The sequence below is a fragment of the Hydra viridissima genome, unplaced genomic scaffold, assembly GCF_058129835.1.
Source record: "Hydra viridissima isolate aposymbiotic clone 2 unplaced genomic scaffold, HvirCarnegie_v1 scaffold_10, whole genome shotgun sequence".
Classification (NCBI taxonomy): Eukaryota; Metazoa; Cnidaria; class Hydrozoa; order Anthoathecata; family Hydridae; genus Hydra; species Hydra viridissima.
Window position 1 is genome coordinate 11,085,441 of NW_028324309.1, and position 19,634 is coordinate 11,105,074.

The 19,634-nt window shown below is 28.0% G+C and overlaps 6 protein-coding genes across 9 annotated transcripts in view; 1 reads left to right on the plus strand and 5 right to left on the minus strand.

Moving 5' to 3' along the window:
* Positions 1 to 19,634, minus strand: part of LOC145181042 (cysteine-rich protein 2-binding protein-like) — a 400,331-nt gene that overhangs the window by 357,352 nt on the left and 23,345 nt on the right. The window lies entirely within an intron of this gene.
* Positions 1 to 19,634, minus strand: part of LOC145181378 (liprin-alpha-2-like) — a 391,227-nt gene that overhangs the window by 348,248 nt on the left and 23,345 nt on the right. The gene's annotated exons all lie outside the window — the stretch shown is intronic.
* LOC145180864 (tyrosine-protein kinase ABL1-like) overlaps positions 1 to 19,634 on the minus strand; it is a 324,834-nt gene that overhangs the window by 281,855 nt on the left and 23,345 nt on the right. The gene's annotated exons all lie outside the window — the stretch shown is intronic.
* LOC145181231 (uncharacterized) overlaps positions 1 to 19,634 on the minus strand; it is a 313,564-nt gene that overhangs the window by 270,585 nt on the left and 23,345 nt on the right. The window lies entirely within an intron of this gene.
* LOC145181932 (hamartin-like) overlaps positions 1 to 19,634 on the minus strand; it is a 175,945-nt gene that overhangs the window by 132,966 nt on the left and 23,345 nt on the right. The gene's annotated exons all lie outside the window — the stretch shown is intronic.
* LOC145181001 (caprin-1-like) lies at positions 9,047 to 19,111 on the plus strand. 2 transcript variants are annotated; one of them, XM_090099436.1, is made up of 8 exons: positions 9,065 to 9,315; positions 10,530 to 10,592; positions 10,741 to 10,827; positions 11,117 to 11,623; positions 13,158 to 13,284; positions 17,659 to 17,820; positions 18,025 to 18,191; positions 18,403 to 19,111. In XM_090099436.1, exons 1-8 carry the CDS (start codon positions 9,184 to 9,186, stop codon positions 18,547 to 18,549), a joined length of 1,392 nt encoding a protein of 463 aa, XP_089955562.1. In that variant the 5' UTR covers positions 9,065 to 9,183; the 3' UTR covers positions 18,550 to 19,111. The 2 variants fall into 2 exon arrangements, 1 of the variants encoding a protein (XP_089955562.1); XR_016456114.1 differs by lacking the exons at positions 13,158 to 13,284; positions 17,659 to 17,820; positions 18,025 to 18,191; positions 18,403 to 19,111 and adding an exon at positions 12,548 to 12,600 and having other exon boundaries at positions 9,047 to 9,315; positions 11,117 to 12,484.

Consider the following 19,634-nt stretch of genomic DNA (forward strand, 5'->3'; position numbering starts at 1 on the left):
AGACTTCTTTTTTACAATCCGCACTTGATCACCCATTAAGAATTTTGGTTTTGCTGGTAATGTTTGATCCTTTCCATACAGATTCCACCATACCCTACCTTTATTCTTTTCATCGCTAGCTTCCACTGGTGTCATTTTGATAGAAGAGTGCTTTGTGTTGTTGTAACTTTTTACCATCTCATCTAATACGTCAATGTATTTATTAGTGTTGTTGGCTGAAAAATATTTAAACATTCTCTCTTTCATCGTTCTGTTCCTTCGCTCGACAACACAACTTTTTTCCTCGTTTTCAGTGGAGTATAATTGTACACCCAAAGCTCTCACATGCCTGTTGTAAAATTCTTTTCCTTTATCCACCCACATTTTGACACACTTTCTCTCCTCAAATATTTTGCTTAGAGCGATAGCTACATCAAGACCTGTTTTGCTTTTTAACGGAACGATCCATCCATACTTTGAAAACACGTCGATCACCATGAGTAAATATTTTACGCCGTTGTTGAATTTTGAAAACGATTGCATATCAACCAAATCAGCAGCCCATATTTCATCAATGTCATTCACAAACACTTTTCTTTTTTTAAAATGATGAATAACCGGTTTATGAAGCTCCTCTGCAAGTTGATCCGTCCATTTCAAATCGCTCACACCAAATCCTTTTGTTGCTGAAGGTGATCCATGCGATGAAACAAACTTGCATTTGGTTATCCCACAAGAGTTACAAGTTCCTTTAAGCATATGTCTGTTGTTTTTTGTGATTTCGTTTTTCAAGTGAATGGTTTCAGTCTCTCTTTTGCATTTAACGCAGTACATTTTAACATATATAAAAAAGTTTATATAAAAATTGAAGTGATGAAATTGTCGTGTAAAATTGGAAAAACCAAAAGAAACAACAGCAAGTTTTTACCAAGAAGCATTCGAGAAATCATCGTTGGAAAGTCTGGATACGGAAAAACAACGTTGCTGCTCAATTTACTGCTCAGACCTGGATGGCTCGATTATAACCGCTTGCAAGTGTTTGGAAAATCCCTTTTCCAACCCGAATACAAAATACTCAAAAGATCCTTCGAAAATAAACTTCCTAAAAAAGATATTGTTGATTTGTTAACGGATGATGTACAAGACGAAATGGAAAAATTGAATTTAATCCATGAAGATGTTATTAACGATCTTTCAAAAAAATATTCCGACAATTATGATATGGAATGTCAATTTTTCGAAACAGCAGACGATGTGCCTGAACCAGAAGATCTTGATTCATCTAAAAACAATTTAATGATCTTTGATGATTTGCAATTGACCAATCAAAACAAATGTGAAAAATACTATATCCGAGGAAGACATTCTAACGTCGACTGCTTTTATCTCGCTCAAAACTATTTCGAGATTCCAAGACATACCATCAGAGAAAATGCTAACTTTATTTGTCTCTTTAAACAAGACCAAAAAAGCGTTAATCACATTTATCAAGATCACGTTTCCTGCGATATGAAGATAGAAGAATTTAAAGCCTTTTGTAATCATTGCTGGAATGAACCTCACGGATTTGCCGTCATTGATCTCTCTTCTAAAAAGAACGAGGGAAAGTATCGAAGTGGGTTTTATGATTTTTTATTTTTCTAAAACAATTTAAAAAATAATTATTATTTAAAAAATGTCAGGTATAATCATCGATGTAGATGGAAAATCAAGTGTTATCACCACTGATTTTTTGGATAAAATCGTTTTTGACGAAGGAAAAAGTTATGAAATGGCTTTTCTCGGTCTTGAGACTTACAACAGCATTCCAAATGTAAGCAGTAAAAACAATTCTTTCAAATACAGCATGAACAATGGAGCTCATTGGGAGAACATTATCATTCCATCAGGAAGCTATGACATTAAAGACATCAATGAGTATTTGCAAAAGTCTATTTTAAACACAATAAAAACAGCTCAACGTGGAAGTTATATTATTGCAAATAAAATTAATTACTCTCCAAACAACCTTCAAATTGGAATCAATCTTAATACTTTAAAATCAACCATTAAACTTGGTTTGAATTATTTGATTGACTTTAACGTGGAGAACAGCATCTCTTCAGTTTTAGGGTTTACTAAAAGAAAATTAAATTCCAATTCCGAATACGAGTCGGATAATATCGTTAGAATTTCAAGCATTAACACCATCAGAATCGTTAAAAACGTTATCGGATTATCCTATATTAATGGAACCCAATTAAATTGTATTTACTCCTTTTATCCAAATGTTAGTCCAGGTTTTAAAATCATCGAGAGACCAATGCATTTGATTTATCTTCCTGTTAAACTGTTTGAAATTTCAACAATGGTTACTCGTATCATTGATCAGAATGGAGATTTGGTTGATTTTCGTGGAGAGGATATTACAATACGATATCATATTCGAGAAGTGAAATAAATAATTTTTTAATACATAAAAAATGAGCAATTATCAAAACATCAAAATTAACATCTCGCAGAGTCAATCTGATAAAATTAAAAAAGCCATGCATGATAAAACCGATACTAGCATTAAGCTTTCTCATGAAGACTTGAACGGTAAACATGTTCTCGCTATCACTAATTCGCAATTGAACAAAATTAGAAAAGCGTATGAAGCTGGTAAAGGAGTCACTCTTAAATTGAGCAAAAGACAAATTGCATACAACTCGAAAATAGAAGGAGGTTTCATCGGAGCTCTTTTACCGTTACTAGGTATGATAGGTAGCACTCTTGCCACAAAGGTTGTTCCTGCTCTCGCCACTGGATTGTTAGCAGGTGTAGGCTCTTCTGCTGGCTCTGCTATGGTTGGTAAAATTGCTGGGCGAGGTCTTTTTTACATGAGCAAAAATGGAAAAGGAATGAAGATAAAAACTTTAGGTGGAGATGGATTGTTTATCACCCCATGGACTAAAAATGTTCACGGTGATGGACTCTTCATTAAAACTGGAAAAGGTTATCAATCTGTTGGAGCTGGTTTATTACTCGGACCTAACTCACCCTTTAATAGTATACCCTTTTTAGGTGCTATTCTATGAAAATCGCTTGTTAAAAAATTCGGATAAACTTTTTAAGAAATTAAAAAAATGATCGACTTTCAATGGATTGACGTAGAAGGAATTGTTTTACCTAATGAAGCTTTAACTAACTTTCAATTGATAAAGGCTGCTAAACAGTTAAAATTAAAAAACTTTCAAGGCGTGTTTGTCAGGGATGAGTTACCAAAAAAGCCAAGAAAAAAAGAATGTGGTATTGTGAATACAGGAGATTCAAGCACTGGTGGGTTTCATTGGGTGTGCTGGTATAAAGACGCTGACAAAAAATACAGCTTCGACTCTTATGCTCAGCCTCCTCTTATTGAGCTCATTGATTATTTAAAAAGTCCGGTTTATTATAACAGCGAGAGAGTTCAGTTTGGTGATACGTCTTATTGTGGCCACTTGTGTCTTTACGTCTTGAAAAAATTACAGGAAGGGGATAACTTTCAAGAAGTTATCAATACCTTGTGGTAACTGCTTAATGACTAAACAAGAAAAACTCACCACCATGAACGTCTTCCGATCACGTCATCACGATGTCTACACCGAAGAAATCAACAAAGTCGCACTCAGCGCTAACGACGACAAAAGATTCATCTTAGAAGACGGAATTCACACCTTGGCTATCGGACATTACAAAACAAGGCAATAAAGAAGAACAGGCATCTTGAAGAACTGGTATAGAAATAACATGATTATTTTTATACTTCTTCTTGATTTTTAAAGACGACTCTTAAGTATTGGTTTTGTCCAAGAACATGATATGAAGTGTTCACCATTTTTTATGCATCCTTAAGTATGGGAATGGGTTAATGCGCCAGAACCGCCTTTTCCCTATATATCATATATATATATATATATATATATAACAGATGTATATAATCAAGGTAGCATTTAGTAACCCATCAAGATGGCATTTAGTAACGTATTTTCGTTAAAAATAAGTGTCAGCAAATTAGAATTAAGCCTTTCTATAAATCCTCTTGTTTATTGAAAAAATAGCAACTCTTAATTCCTTGGTTTTATCTATCGTATTACGCAGATTAATACAATAGAAAATTTAAATAGTAATTTAACAACGCAACGATTATGACGTTCCTCAAGAAAGATATAGTAACAATAAGTTATGATTCATAGCATTTGTAATGAGAATATTTAAAAGCAAAAAAAGTTGATCTGCCTTAAGGAAATTTTTTCGATTACAATATGCCATCTTTAAGGGAAATTAATGATTTTACGCTCGTAGAAGTTCTCAAATATTTAAAAGGTTTTTCAAGTATTGTTTTGTTTCATCAAGGGTAAAGGTTTAGCTATTCAAATCGTTTTGCACGAAATAAATTCCTCATTGAAGTTGCTTAAAATCATTCTGAAATGTAAATCTCAACAACTTCTTGTGTCATTCTAATCGGGTGCCGTCAATGGCATTTTTTTCATGGCTTTCTTGAGTTCTCAGCATCTTTGACATCAAAACAGAGTCACCAGAATTTTTGAGGTGTAAAGTTGTTAAAAGACAAAAAAAATACCTAGAAACCTCCTGTTTGTTTTCAAGGAGGCTAAAAAGTAGCCAAATTCCCTACAATCTAATTGGCTTAACTTAAAAAATGTAAATCTTAATGGTTAAAAAAAAAGACAATCTGATAAAATTTTAGCAATTGCCTTACAGCATATATCAATATACCGTAAAAACAGTAATGGTTGGCATTTTCCTGATAGAATTGGTTCCGATCCTTATAACAGCATCTAACATATTTAATCCTATTATTATTGACATATTTAATCCTATTATTATTCATTGCTATTATTATTATCACTATTACTACCACTATTATTATTACTATTATTATTATTATTATTATTATTATTATTATTATTATTATTATTATTATTATTATTATTATTATTATTATTATTATTATTATTATTATTATTATTATTATTATTATTATCATTATTATTATTATTATTATTATTATTATTATTATTATTATTATTATTATTATTGTTATTATTATTATTATTATTATTATTATTATTATTATTATCATTATTATTATTATTGTTATTATTATTATTGTTATTATTATTATTATTATTATTATTATTATTATTATTATTATTATTATCATTATTATTATTATTGTTATTATTATTATTGTTATTATTATTATTATTATTATTATTATTATTATTATTATTATTATTATTATTATTATTATTATTATTATTATTGTTATTATTATTATTATTATTATTGTTATTATTATTATTATCATTATTGTTGTTATTATTATTATTATTATTATTATTATTATTATTATTATTATTATTATTATTATTATTATTATTATTATTATTATTATTATTATTATTATTATTATTATTATTATTATTATTATTATTATTATTATTATTATTATTATTATTATTATTATTATTATTATTATTATTATTATTATTATTATTATTATTATTGTAATGATAATAATAATAATAATAATAATAATAATAATAATAATAATAATAATAATAATAATAATAATAATAATAATAATAATAATAATAATAATAAATATAGTGGTAGTAATAGTGATAATAATAATAGCAATAAAAATAATAATAATGATAATAATAATAATAATAATAATGATAATAATAATAATAATAATAATAATAATAATAATAATAATAATAATAATGATAATAATAATAATAATAATAATAATAATAATAATGATAATAATAATAATAACAATAATAATGATAATAATAATAATAATAATAATAATAATAATGATAATAATAATAATAATAATAATAATAATGATAATAATAATAATAATAATAATAATAATAATAATAATAATAATAATAATAAATTATTAGTAATAAAACAAATGGTTAAATTTTTAACTCATTAGTAAAAATTGTAATTAGCCATAATAATGCTAAAGCTACAGATTTACGGATTTGGCCACAAAATGGCCAATCAGACAACCCTGCATTAACGTCAACAGACCGAAGTTTTGCGAACCAAAACTTTGAGACACTTTCATATTTCTCTTAACAAATTAAATTTAACCCTTTTTTGGACTGATGGGACTTATATGTCCCACTACATTAACTCCTGTCTTTCTCTTAAACCGGTTTTTTTTTTGCTGTAAAAACATTGCGTAAGTTTTCACTTGGTTTTTAGTCATGTTTTAAAATTACATTAAATTGTTTGTCATCAATTCTTTTTTAATTTAGATGTGATCTCTAATGGTGGTTTTTAAGGAAATCAAGCGTATTTATTTTGTAAAAGCAAACCTATTATATTTAACTTTACATACTTTTATTTGTGTTGGGAATTTTTTTAGAGCTTCTTTAATGTGTAACTAAATATTTGAAGTTTATGTGGTCTATAAAATTTAAGTGGTAAAAAAATTACATTAATGCAGTTTAAAAGACCAGTCGCACAATCGTTAATAATACTTAGCAGACTACCCAAAATAGGACGCCCAATGTTATCACCTTCTTTATCAACAAAAAAACGCCGAAATTCTAATTATTCAGTACCTTTGTCAATTAGAGGAGAAAATCAAGGCATTGATTGACCTTTTTATGAAACTAACCTTGGAAGATGTGAAGTATGCTCAAAAGAAAAGGTTGAATCAAGTCCACATTTTAAATCCACTACTTGTAAGGTTTTTTTGTGCATAAATGAAAAAAAAAAAGTTTTTCGAAATATCATAGCATTTAAATAAAATGTGTTTTATAACAAACGCTTTGGTTTTTCTTTATTTAACTAAAAAATTTTTTAAAAAAAAAGCTTTTATGGCCTGACGGGACATATTGGTCCCACTTCAGTTTCCATAGTAACGATCGCCCTGATATATTGAAAAAATGTGTATTGTCTATTACTGGACCCTAATTAGTATATTTCAATTGTATATTTTATTAAGCATTAGCGTTTTCCACCCTTAGGCCTTAAAGGGTTCAAAATGAATCAATTTTGATGATTCTTCTTTTTTTTTGATTTAATTAAACTAGCTCTAAAATGTTTTTTTCACTGTTCATTTTAATACTACGCTAAAAAAAAAAATTTTAATTATTGTATTTTATCTTCTTAAATAATTTTCAACAAGCATCTTTCTATATAAGTAGTAAGCAATTTAAGCAGCTTTTTAGTTAATAATTTATGGTTTAATAAAAAAACCTTGTTGATCTTATTGAAGCCTTTCGTTTACTGGTCAACCCAATTTGTTTAGTTCTGTAATAACCAGTTTTACACCTTGAACCTCCTACACCCATGGGGATACAACTTCAAAGTTGAAAATTAAAACAAAAGTTTACATTTTTTCGAGTTTTTTTTTTAAACTCATTGCATTTTAAAACTTTTAATTTTAAGGAACAATAAACTTTGATTCTAATTAATCTGTCGTTTTTGTTTTTCATAAGCATTTATCAGATAAAATATTTACAAAACAAGAAAAACTTTCGAAGCTGACATATAACTGTGCGTGAAGGTTTTTGATTGACTTGATAAGTCAATACATCGTAGAAGTCTTAGTTTGCTTTTTGCTTTACATCTTATTTTAAATATTTTTTTAAAAATATTTTAGCTTAATATTAAAAAACATGAGGATCAGTTTTCTTTATTCAATTTTTGGGAAGATCAGTGTTTTGTTATCTAAATTAAATGTTTCCAGATTTTTAAGTGTTTTTTTCTTTACCTTGAAAAAAAACTTTTTTTGAAAAAATTTTAATTTTTCGTTCAGTAATACACCCCTTTATACTTTATATTCAAAAATATATGGGGTAAACATCATTCAAACCAACATTAAAATAGTAACACAAATATGGCACAAAAATCAACAAGTAAATTAAAAAAATTTTGAAACCTGAAAATCTAATGTTACTATAATGAAAATCGTATTCACTTTTCTTATTAGCATTATTAGTTTTCCTATTTTTAAATGTCTTGTTTTGAAAAAGTGCCTAATTTTTAAATACCGTATTTTGAAAAACTACATAATTTTAGGAAGTGAATGCTCTTTTCGGTGGTCATCTCGAGTACAATTGTTCTGAGTTATTATTAAGCATCAACTTTTGGTTTTTGATTTTTTTAACAAAAAATAACGAATAAACTACAAATTTGTATATCAATCATTAGAAAAAAGCAAATTAAAAACAATTTTTATATTTGGACATATAAAATAATCAGATTCCAGAAGAAAAATCGTTACCTTGTATTCTTTATGTTATATTGTTTCAACTCTTTTAGGTATTGCACAGAATTGCTATTAGTTTAAAACCGTGAAAATTATTTTTATAACACGTTATAGATAACGAACTTATGTATAAATGAAAACTTATATCACCAAAAACGTTGTTATTTGAGTCGCATAAAGTGTTCTGAGTTATTAAACTTATGAAAGTATCAATTTACCTTAAAAAATTGATAAAGAACGATAAATATCGATAAAAAAAATTCGTTAAAAATTGAAAAACAAAACATCGTTACTTAGTTTGTATGCGATAAATTCTGATTGCTGCGTGAGCCATCATTTTAAAACTTAATTTCCCTTTTTCTGTCATCTAAATGCCCCGCTCATCACTAAAATGATCCAATGTTTTTAGAAGTCCGCCTATGACTGTGCAGACAATGGAGTTTGCTGCTTGTCCTTGTAACAAAGTCATGAAAATTTCATCTTGTGTTTTTTTAATGTATATATTATGTATTTGAATCCATTTTATATGGCAAATTTTAATGTATTACTTTTTTAAATTTTGAAACATGTTTAAAAATACATGTCATTAATGAAAATTTTTACGAATTTCACTTTCTAAGAATAATTTTCCTAGTTTTGAAAATTAATTAGCATTTTAATATGATAATATTGGTATATATCTAGTGTTAGTAAAAATTAATTAGTAGTATAATATAATCATATTAATATATCTTTTTCTTTATATTTAAGATGTTTTACGATATTCCTGACAACAAGAAGCGGTTAGAAAATCCCACAATGCTGTATAAAAATGACGCAACGATCTCATGTGCGTCTTCTCATCTACAATACGCTTCCGAGCGCGGCTTCTGGGCGTGCTGTCTCTATCTTATATTCTTGTTCTAGATAGTTTTCAAAATTTATTCGATTAAAAAATGCCAAGTGTTTCATCGAAATCTTCTCAGTCGAATCCTCAGGTTGGTAACTCATCAGATCTTCTTCAAGACCCATTAAAACATGCTGTTTCAGTAATGGAGAAGAAGCTTAGAAATCTTGAGAAACGTAAGGTAAGACGAAAGTCGCCACGTGGTTTGGATATTACCGTTTTTCCCTGAAAATTTGTACTCCACATTAAATGTCAGATTGGCATATGTAGATCTATACAAAGATTGGTATACTTCTCAATCAAAGTACTTATAGTTTTTTAGCAACTGAGCCTACAAAACGTTTTATAGCATTAGTATATGGTCTTAAATACTTTGAAGAACTCTGTGTCATCAAATTTAATTTAAATGATTTTTAGTTTTATGAATTCATTTAATGGACTTAATTAAACTAGTATCAATAACTAACATCTATTTTTATGAAGTCTAATTTGTGAGTTTTTTTGAATATATAGATGCAATGCTAATTTGTAATGTTTAATGACCATAACTTAAAAGGAGGTGTACATGTGTTCATCAAACCCTTTAACTGGCCAATTAGGGAAATATATGCTACTAAAGCAATTTAGCAAATAGAGGTCTTTTATATGTTGAACCAAAATGGATGCTTTATATTTAATCACTATTCAAAAAAATATTAACATTTTAAACATAAAATTTTGTTAACACAAAATGTGCAAAAGTTAATCTGAAAATTGTTATCAAAATCTAATCTATCAAAAACCTCATATGTAAAGTCAGCAAAGCCTAGTTTAACCATTCTAGTCTAGACTTTAAAAGTTTAGTTAAAAATTATGATAAATTTTCATAAAATCTTTTTAGTATAAATGATTTTATATATAGAAAGAAAAATGAAAAATTTCACAGCTGTTTCATTTCAAAACATATCTAGTCTTAGTATGCTCTGGATCTGAAACCAGATATTGTTTTAACAATTCAATCAATTTTTTAATTGCTTATTCTTAACTAGACTTTTCAAGTTTCTTGAAGGTTGATGCAAGTCCCTTAGTCCTTATATTCTCATACCACCAGTGTGGTATTAAGATATTGCAGGGTTTTAAGAAATTTGGTCTTTTGTATTAAATTAAACATCTTAGTATCTGAAGATTGACTCATTTTTAAAAAAATAATAATGATAAGAAAAGTTATTAATGTCTGCTAGATTGTTATGCCTTGATATGTAGTCATTAACATAAAAATCAAGACTGCAGTTGAATGTATTATGATATTTCTTGCTATGAAATATTAATATTTATAATAAATTGTTAAATTTTTAAAAATTGATTGTTCAAAGTTTAATTAGTAAATATATTTTTAGGTTTATTTACTTGTTTCAGATTAAACTGCTTGAAACAAAGAAAAAGGCTGACGAAGGAAATGAATTGAATGAAGATCAAAAGGTAATTTTTATTGCTCAATACGTTTTAGTTTCTGAAAGAAAAAACTGCAAATTTATATTGAGTGCTATCAAATTAAATTAGTTAATCTTTATAATTTTGTTTCTAAATTATGAGCTTTGAAATGTAATGAACATTTTAATTTTTATAGAAAGCATTGGAAAATCTAAAAGTTGTGGAAAACAGTCTTGAGTTAGTGAAAGAATTGAGTAAAAACATGGCATATCTTGATGCAGAGGTTGGTTTGGTTTTTAAAATAACCCATTAATCTAGATTAGCATACCACTTAAATGGTTAAGTATTTATACTTAACCATCTAAGTGGAAGTATAAATACTTAACCACTTAAATGGTTAAGTATTTATACTTAACCATCTAAGTGGTATGCTAATCTAGATTAATCAGGCAATAGTAGGTAGTATTTAGATTGGTTTGATGAAGTATAGTTGATTTTACTATTTTTTTTCAGTTAAGCCATCTTATAAATAGTTAAATAGTTGTTTTTTATTTTATTGGTTAAAATTTCAGTACACAAAACTTCTAAAGAGAGATCAAAAGAGAACCAAAGCAACTGAAGCAACTCAAGGAGACCTGAATGGAAAACAGTTACTTCATCAAGTTGTTGAAGTGCAAGCTATCCTTAGTGATTTGTCTGAAGATGTGCGTCCTGACTTTCTAGCAGGTGTCAATAGTGCTTGTCTCTTGACAAAGAATGACTTTGATAATCTTGATCTTCTTTTTAATCTTGTTAGCCCAAATGATGAAGAGTTATCAAAAGTGAATAAGTTATCAGTTCGTGTTAAAGAAGCAACTGAACATTTACTAAAAGTAGTTGAAGGTAAAGATCAGCCTGCCCTAGAAAATGGTACAACTTATAAAGATCTGCGGGCACTCATTTTAAAAATTAAATCATGTGGATATTTTGACAAAGATAAAGAGAATGGTGTGAATAAAAATGTAAATCACATAGTTCATGAAACAACATCGGCTGAGCCTGAAACACTTCATGATGGTCTAGCAGAAAATGAAGAGGAGGCAAGTCTAAATTTATAGAAATAATATTTTGTGGTAGCATCATTTAATTAAATTTTTGATTAATTTTTGTCATATAATACCTTGGTATCATTTACAAAAAAATTACAAAAAACTTTGGAAACACATTTCAGCTTATCTATAAATAATTACTAAAGTTTCTGTCTAAACTAGTTTTTATTTAATAAAGTTTAGTTTTATAGGGAATGATTTTGTTCATTATATTATAATGGTATAGAGAATTGTATCAATAAAAATAACCTCAAAATTACTGAGATTGAGCAGGCAAGTTAATTGATTGGCTTTATTTGAATAATTCATATCCAATCAGAAATTTTTGGATCTTTCACAAAAAGTTTTTTTTGAATTTTTAGCTAAAGATTTATAGTCAGAAAAATATACAAACCTTAAGAAAATATTTAGTGAAAAAAACTTGTTTTAAATCTTTAAAAAAATTTACCACCAAAATTCTTCTGTCATAATGAATTCTGAAAGAATCTATCTTTCTGTCAGAAACAAAACTCTTGTTTTAATTTAACATGACATTTCTCAAAAATTTGGTGTTTCTGTGTTAATTTAAGTTTTATGGTAAATTTTGTCTGAATTGGTCTCAGTTTAATCTTGACGTGCTGAAGTAAAGAATCTCAAATAAAAAAGAAAAAGTTGAAACTGTGATTACTTTTCCCAGATGCAATTTTATTACTACTATATTATTAGGCTTTGTGCCCTTACTCAATTCTTATGTTCACAAATTGAATTTGATATGTTTCAGTTCAGTTGTTATGTTTTAGTTCAGTTGTTGTTGTTGTTGTTGTTGTTGTTGTTTTTTTTTTTTTTTTTTCATGGCCATGTTTAAACTAGATTGCTCATCAGTAATTGAAGCATTTAACTGGAGTCTTTTTAAAATACTTTTTTTTTGTTGATAAGTTCTTTATAATGCATCATCAGGAAGTAAAAAAAACCTTAAAAAAGAAAAGAAAGTAGGAAATGTAATACTTAAACTAATTTAATTTTAAATTTTTAAAATTTCTTTAAGTTTTTAAATTTACATTTTTAAATCAGCCTTTTTTAAAGCTACCTAGGAAAATGGTTTAATTAAGAATTTTGATAGTTTCAATTTTACCTCTTGACAAAGCAGTGCAAAAGCTTGTTTAACCAAGAATAAAAATATTTTGCAATTAACCTAGCAATCTTTTAGTTTAAAGGTTTTTTAATCATAAAAACAGATTCCGCATGAAAATTGTAATGTAAATACATAATTTTATTACTTCTGAATGATTATATCTACAGGTTTGATTTTGGCTTTTTGAACATGTAAACCAGCCTTAAATGGAATAATTAAAAATTGAATATTGTGAGAACCACTTATAATTGGATTTTCATGTTTCTCTAGGAAATTTTTTCATTTAGCTCTTTAACTATACCAATTTGCAACAAAATCAAGGAAGTTAGGTTAAACAGCCTTATTGAATTGACATGGAATTGCTCAATTTAAAAAAAGAGAGAGATTTGTAAAAGTATGTTCATTTCTCATTAGATAAATGAAGTCGCAACTAGATTTGATGAGCAGTTGCCTGCATTGGATGGTGTTGATCTTCCTCCAGAAGTTCAAAGAACTCCTAATGAAGAAACTTATAACTTCTTATCTGAATCAGAAATCTCTGGTATGAATTATACCGAATAAAGTTTAAACTCTTACCTTAAATTTTTATGTTTTTTAAATAGTTTTGGTTTGTTAATCAGAAATCAAATTATTTAGCAATTATTTGCTGCAAAAGCATTCTGATTTATTCTTCCAAAGAAAAGGTAGCAGTAATGTATATGTAAATCTAGTTAAGTATTCTGTTATCTTTACATTTATATATATATAATTGCCAAATGTGAGAATAAAGAATAGGCACATCTGAGAAATAGGTATTTCTGGCTAATTTTAAATGTTAAGAGAAAAACAAATTATCTTTTTTTATTATTTAAAAAATAAAAAAAGTAGGTATTCTTTAAAAAATCTTAACTTTAAGAAATATTCACTGGCTGCAAGTTGAACAAACTGAGATTTTTTTATATTCTATTTACTTCCCCATTAAATGTTAACATTAAGAACTTAGTAATATCTAAACTTTTTATAAGTCAAATATCACTTAATTGTTAATGGTGGTATTAATGATTTAAGCGTTAGTGTATTTTGGAATTCCAACTAACAGAAATTGTGCATTTCTATGCAGTAGAATTTCAAAAGTAAAGTATGCTAATACTAAAAGTTTCTAATTAGCTTATAGACACAGTATAATGTGCTCAAATACTAGTGCTTTGAATCATCTTGGTAATTGGTATTTATCTTGGTATTATCCCATTGGGGCATTCTTGTCTTTGTAGATAGCTTAATTATACAAAAACAAGCTGCTCCTGTTGTAAAAAATTAAGTTCTACATTTCTAGTAAAAAATATTCTTAGATACAAAACAAATCAAAAAATTTGATTTTTATTTATTTAATTTACTGATAATATCTTAGGTGTAATTTTCTTTATTAAAAGAGAGAAAACACAATTCTCCTCAGCTTTTTTAAATGCTTTAAAATTATTAGCACCTCAATTACTTTAAATATCAACATTTTTGTCTTCGAAATTCTAAAAAAAATAGTCAATTCGAACTTGAATATGGGGCTTAACATAATGCAAACAGAAAGGAAACATTAAAATACTTTCTTTTTTCTCTTTTGTTTCATCAAAATTTTCTAGAAAATATTATAATTTTTTCTTAACTAGCAAAACACAAAGTTATTAGGGGAGTCACTAAATTTTAAAACTCTTTAAAGTGTCCAAGCCTTAATATCATGATCTTGTAATTTTTACGAGGAGATAATGATATCATGATAATAGTTTTAAAGCTGATATTTCCCCTTTTGAAGAGCATTTCTAAAATGGAATATTTTTGTCAGAAAATTGTCTTTTTTTCAGATCATTTATTAAGGAGATATAGATTATCCTTACTTTCTGGATTTTTTTTTTTTTTTTTTTTTTTTTTTTTTTTTTTTTTTTTTTTTTTTTTTTTTGTCAAAATCATTGATAGCAACAAAGTGACCTTTAATTTTATCAACTTTCTTTTATAATCTTTCTTGAAGTTTTCAAAATGTAGGAACTTTTCATATTAATGAAATCTAATTAGGGTAAGTGGGGGCATAACAGACCCCGTAACGTTTAGATTAATGGAGTATGAAAATAAAAACAGCATGCATTTTTTTAACAGTGTATTTCAATAAACACATCATTAAGCTTTAAATTGTTGCAATTAAGAAAAAATAAAACGGTTTTTGAAAATGTTATAACACAAAAATTAAACTTAGTGAAAAAAACAGTTGTGCCCCTATAGGAGGCACAACCGAACCCTATATATATATACAATATGTATATATGTATTATATATACATATATATAGGTTTATATATTCAAATTAGGAAATGCATAATTATATACCTATAATATATGATAATCACCAGATATACATAAATATTATATTTATATCTGGTAAATATTATATGTATATCTGGTGATTATTATATATTATGTAATGTAATATATGTTATATATTGCTAAGAGTATAAATCGATATCTTGTTATATTTAATATAAAAAGATATCGATTTATACTCTTAGCTTTAAATTTTAATTAAAAGCTCATAAAAATTAAATTAAAAAATACAAAATCTTATTTCCGACATTTCAAAACAATACTATTTCTATTTAAGTTTTTACATGAAGCATTCAAGTGTGACGATTGTGATTATTGTCATTCATAATTATCTAACAATGAAAAATATCAAAAGTATATGGTTGTGCCTCCTGTGCGTCTATGCGATTCTGTCCCAGAGGACAGCTTTTAGAAAGAATGCAGTTTCATAGGTTGCTTATTAAGTTACACCGATGTCAAAAACGGTTTTTACTTGCTGAATTAATGCTGATAACAAATATGTTTAACACTAAAATCAAATATTGCTTAATCCTTAAAAAAAAGGTCTGGAAATATATGATGTAAATATAATATTTTTATCAAAATAGACATTATTATGTACAACTTCCCAGAAAAGCATTAGGAGTTCTTTTTGACAGAATTGAAATGAAGGAAACTGATTTACTGACGCATGATATGCTTTTTGCCATTTTAGATAATATTCTTCAAAGGGAAATGTTGAAAAACGGTTATGCCTCCATATGCGGTTATGCCCCCACTTCCCCTATATAGATTGTGATAGAGACTTTCAAATGTTTCCCTTTTTTCCTTTTTTATTTGGATAAATGAATAAAAAAAAATGTTCTTGCTAAAAAAATATATACAGCGGAGAAAATAGAATTAGCCTCTATTTTTTGTTCTAATTTAACAAAAATCGCAGGTAAACAATTATGAAATCTACTTTATTTCTTATTACTTCTACAACAACTAAAAAGTTTATAAATTGGTATGGTTAATTAATTCCAAATGGAAAAAAAATTAAAAGTTTTGGAGAAATTTCAATTTGTGGAGAAAATTGAATTAGCCTCATTAACGTTATATACAAAAAATAAAGAAAATATGTTGTTTTTACGCTCATTTAGTATAGCTTCCTGAATTTTTAATGACTTCAAATATGCAGTTTGACATACTAGTCACAAGATTTTGGATAGTTTCTATAGATATTTCATTCCAAGCTTCTCTGATACAAGTTTTCAGCTCCAAGGTGCATTCAAATTGCTTACCATTTTCATAAACCTTTCTAGAAAGTATTCCCCATAGATTTTCAATTGGGTTAAGATTTGGACTACGTGCGGGCCATTCCATTACGTGAATATTTTTTTCTCTAAACCAAGCTTTTGTAAGCTTTGAATTATGGATAGTAGCATTATCTTGTTGGAAAGTGAAAGTTTCACCCATCAATTTCTCACCATGTTCAAGTAAACTTATTTCTAATAAGTCAATGTAGTCCTGTGAATTCATTTTTGTTGAAATCCATGCCAGTGGAAGTTTTCCAGCAAAGGAAAAAGCCCCCATAACAATAACATTTCCACCTCCAAAGTTACGACTCATCCGAGTTTCTTTCTCTTTTCAAAGATCGTGCCAGTAATATTGATAGCCATCAGGACCATCTAGATTGAACTTTTTTTCATCACTAAAGAGAACTTGATGCCACTCTTCTTTCCAAGACATGTGTTCTTTTGCAAATTGTAATCTAACCTTTTTATGACGAGCAGTAAGTTTTGGTTTTGGTTTACGCTTTTTCCAAACTGTGTTTGGATCTTCATGTAAGATTTGTCTCACACGTTGACCAGATACAGGTAATTGTAAATCAGCATGAATTTAATATGCAGTCATGTGCTGAGCAGCAGCACGACGTACAATAACTCGTTTAGTACGATTATCAATTTTACGTTTGCTACCACTTCCCTTATAAGCTCCATAATTAATGCCAATCTTGAAGGAATTGTTAACCACTTTTAGAAATCTTTTAATATTCTTCGCAATTTCCTGATTAGATAAGCCTGTATCTTTGTATGCTTTGATTACTGCTAATTCATCATTCGTTAAACACTTACCACGTCCCATTTCAAATTAAGGTATCAAAAACCAATTGTTAAAAACTTTATGAGCACTGATTTCACAGTCTTTGTTTAACTTACAAATAATAATAAAAAACTAACTCACAAATGCGTATCACCAGATCAAAATATACAAGTAAACTGAAAATAATTATTGATGAGGCTAATTCTATTTGTTACCGCAAATATCAAGTATTATACAATTTATGGTTTTATCAAATGTACCGCAATTTAATTATGCTATATTATAATCTAAAAAGTTGTTGTTTGTAACAGTAATTATATGTGTGTGGATACAAAAGTTGTACCGCACAAACTTGTTTACAGATTTACAAAATATTGGATCAGCACATGGTGAGGCTAATTCTATTTTCTCCACTGTATATGATTATCGTTAAAATGTGTTAAGCAAGATTGAAGAGAATAATAGTCATAATTTTAGTCATATAGTATGTTGAGATTTTATTTCTTTAGTTCATGGTGATGGTCAGCAAGCTTCTTTAAATCCTGTTAGTCCTGAGTTTGTACCAAGAAACTTTCACTTACCTTCAGATGAGGCATATGAAAATGGGGTAGCTGATAATTCAGATGCTGGCTGGGAGCAGGCTCCAGCACAAGAGCCAGGATGGCAGTCTGGTAAGTAATTTCCCATGTAATCATAGAATAATTTTATTGTGAAATTATTGTTTTTTTTTGTTTTGTTTTTTTTTATTAGTTAAGAAATTGATCTCATCAAATATTGTTTGCAATATTACTTTTTAAATTTTTTATTATATAAACTTTTACTTAATGCATATAATTTTTAGATACTTTAATGATAAGTACTTTTTTCCATTATAGTTCCTGAAAATCAAAACTTTCATAGCAGTGGAGGTTTCAGAGGAAACCGTGGCAGCAGAGGTGATCACCGTGGTGGTCGCGGTTTTGGAGGCAGGGGTGGTAGAGGAAATCGTGGTGGTAATAATGGTGCTGCCACAGGCGGAAATTTCCGTGGTGGAATTAAACAGGTAGTGTTTTGTTGAAACTTCTTTGATTTCAGTTTTAAAGATTAATTAGTAGTAAAATGATCGTTATTTTCGTCATAAAATTCGATACTTATGTTATTGTATATTTTAGTGAATCGGTAAACTTTCGTTTTCACCAAAGTCTTTATTTTAAAAGTTTGATGCACGTTAAATGCATAACTAGCAAATTAAGTTGTTAATTTTTCGTTATTAGGATGGTCATCGTGGTGGTAGCCGTGGGGGACGTGGTGGTGAATTCCGAGGAGGGAATCGGGGAGGTTTCAGAGGCGGTAATCGAGGAGGTTCGCGTGGTGGTAACCGTGGTGGAAGTCGTGATAATAAACCTCAACAACAGCAATAAAACAGCTCAATACAAAATCTGATAAATTGCGAGGTGTTATAAGATCTGTTTTGGAACATAGTGTTAGGCTAGCAGAATAGATTGGTGAGAATACGATGACTCAGTACCAACTATGCCCTCCTATAAATTAATTTCTCTAATGAAGAGAAAGATGATAAGGTGACGTTATAAAAGTTAGAGTTATCAAGTGATGTCTTTTTAGTAGTGTTGTACAGTAATTATATGATGAGCTAAACATCGTAAAGTATTTTGTGTACCTTTATTGAAAGCTGCTTATAAAATATTAAGGAATTTTAAATACCTAATTAATCTTAGAATATTTCCCATTGAGCTTAATTTTAAAGATTTCTTTGCTTTTTGATAAATGCGTAATTCATTTTCAGTTGCGTTCTCATAAGTTTTTGTTTACAAGCTGTAATGTATGTTGCACTTTGCATTTTCCTGTTAATAAGCTTTTTTTTTCTAACAAATTGCTTTCTTGTTGATTTCATGTTTCGTGCTGCTTTAATGCGCTGTGACTTGTAAAGGCCGTTTAACAATAAAAAAAATATTTATTTCCGGCTTCCTTTTCCATCTTCTGTTTTATCATTAATTAAAAAATTGGCAAAAAGATTTTGTCTGAGCAGTTTGCAGGACGCTGTTAACTTTCTTATAGGTTCATATCCTTCTTTAAAGATTTTAAAGTGGGTTTCAGAGGCGGTAATCGAGGAGGTTTGCAGTTAGCCAGTTATATAATTTAATATCTATTAGAAAATATATACATTAAACATTAAACTGTAATTTACAAAACAAACATAAACACGTGTAACAGTTACACATCATGTAAGGCACTTTTGAATTAGTAACTCTCATTGGTTAAACGATAAGGAGTTTAATTTGTCGCATTAAAAAAAGAAACAATTGGCCGGGTGAATAAAAATGAGCAATTGCTTTTACTCAGTAATTGGTCAGCTTTACGTAAATAAAAACTTCAGCAGTTTTCCTCATTTTTATTCACGTAAAGGTAAGCAATTTACTCAGTAATTGCTCAATTTTACGTGAATAAAAACTTAAGAAAAGTTGAAGACTTTTTCACGTAAAGCTGA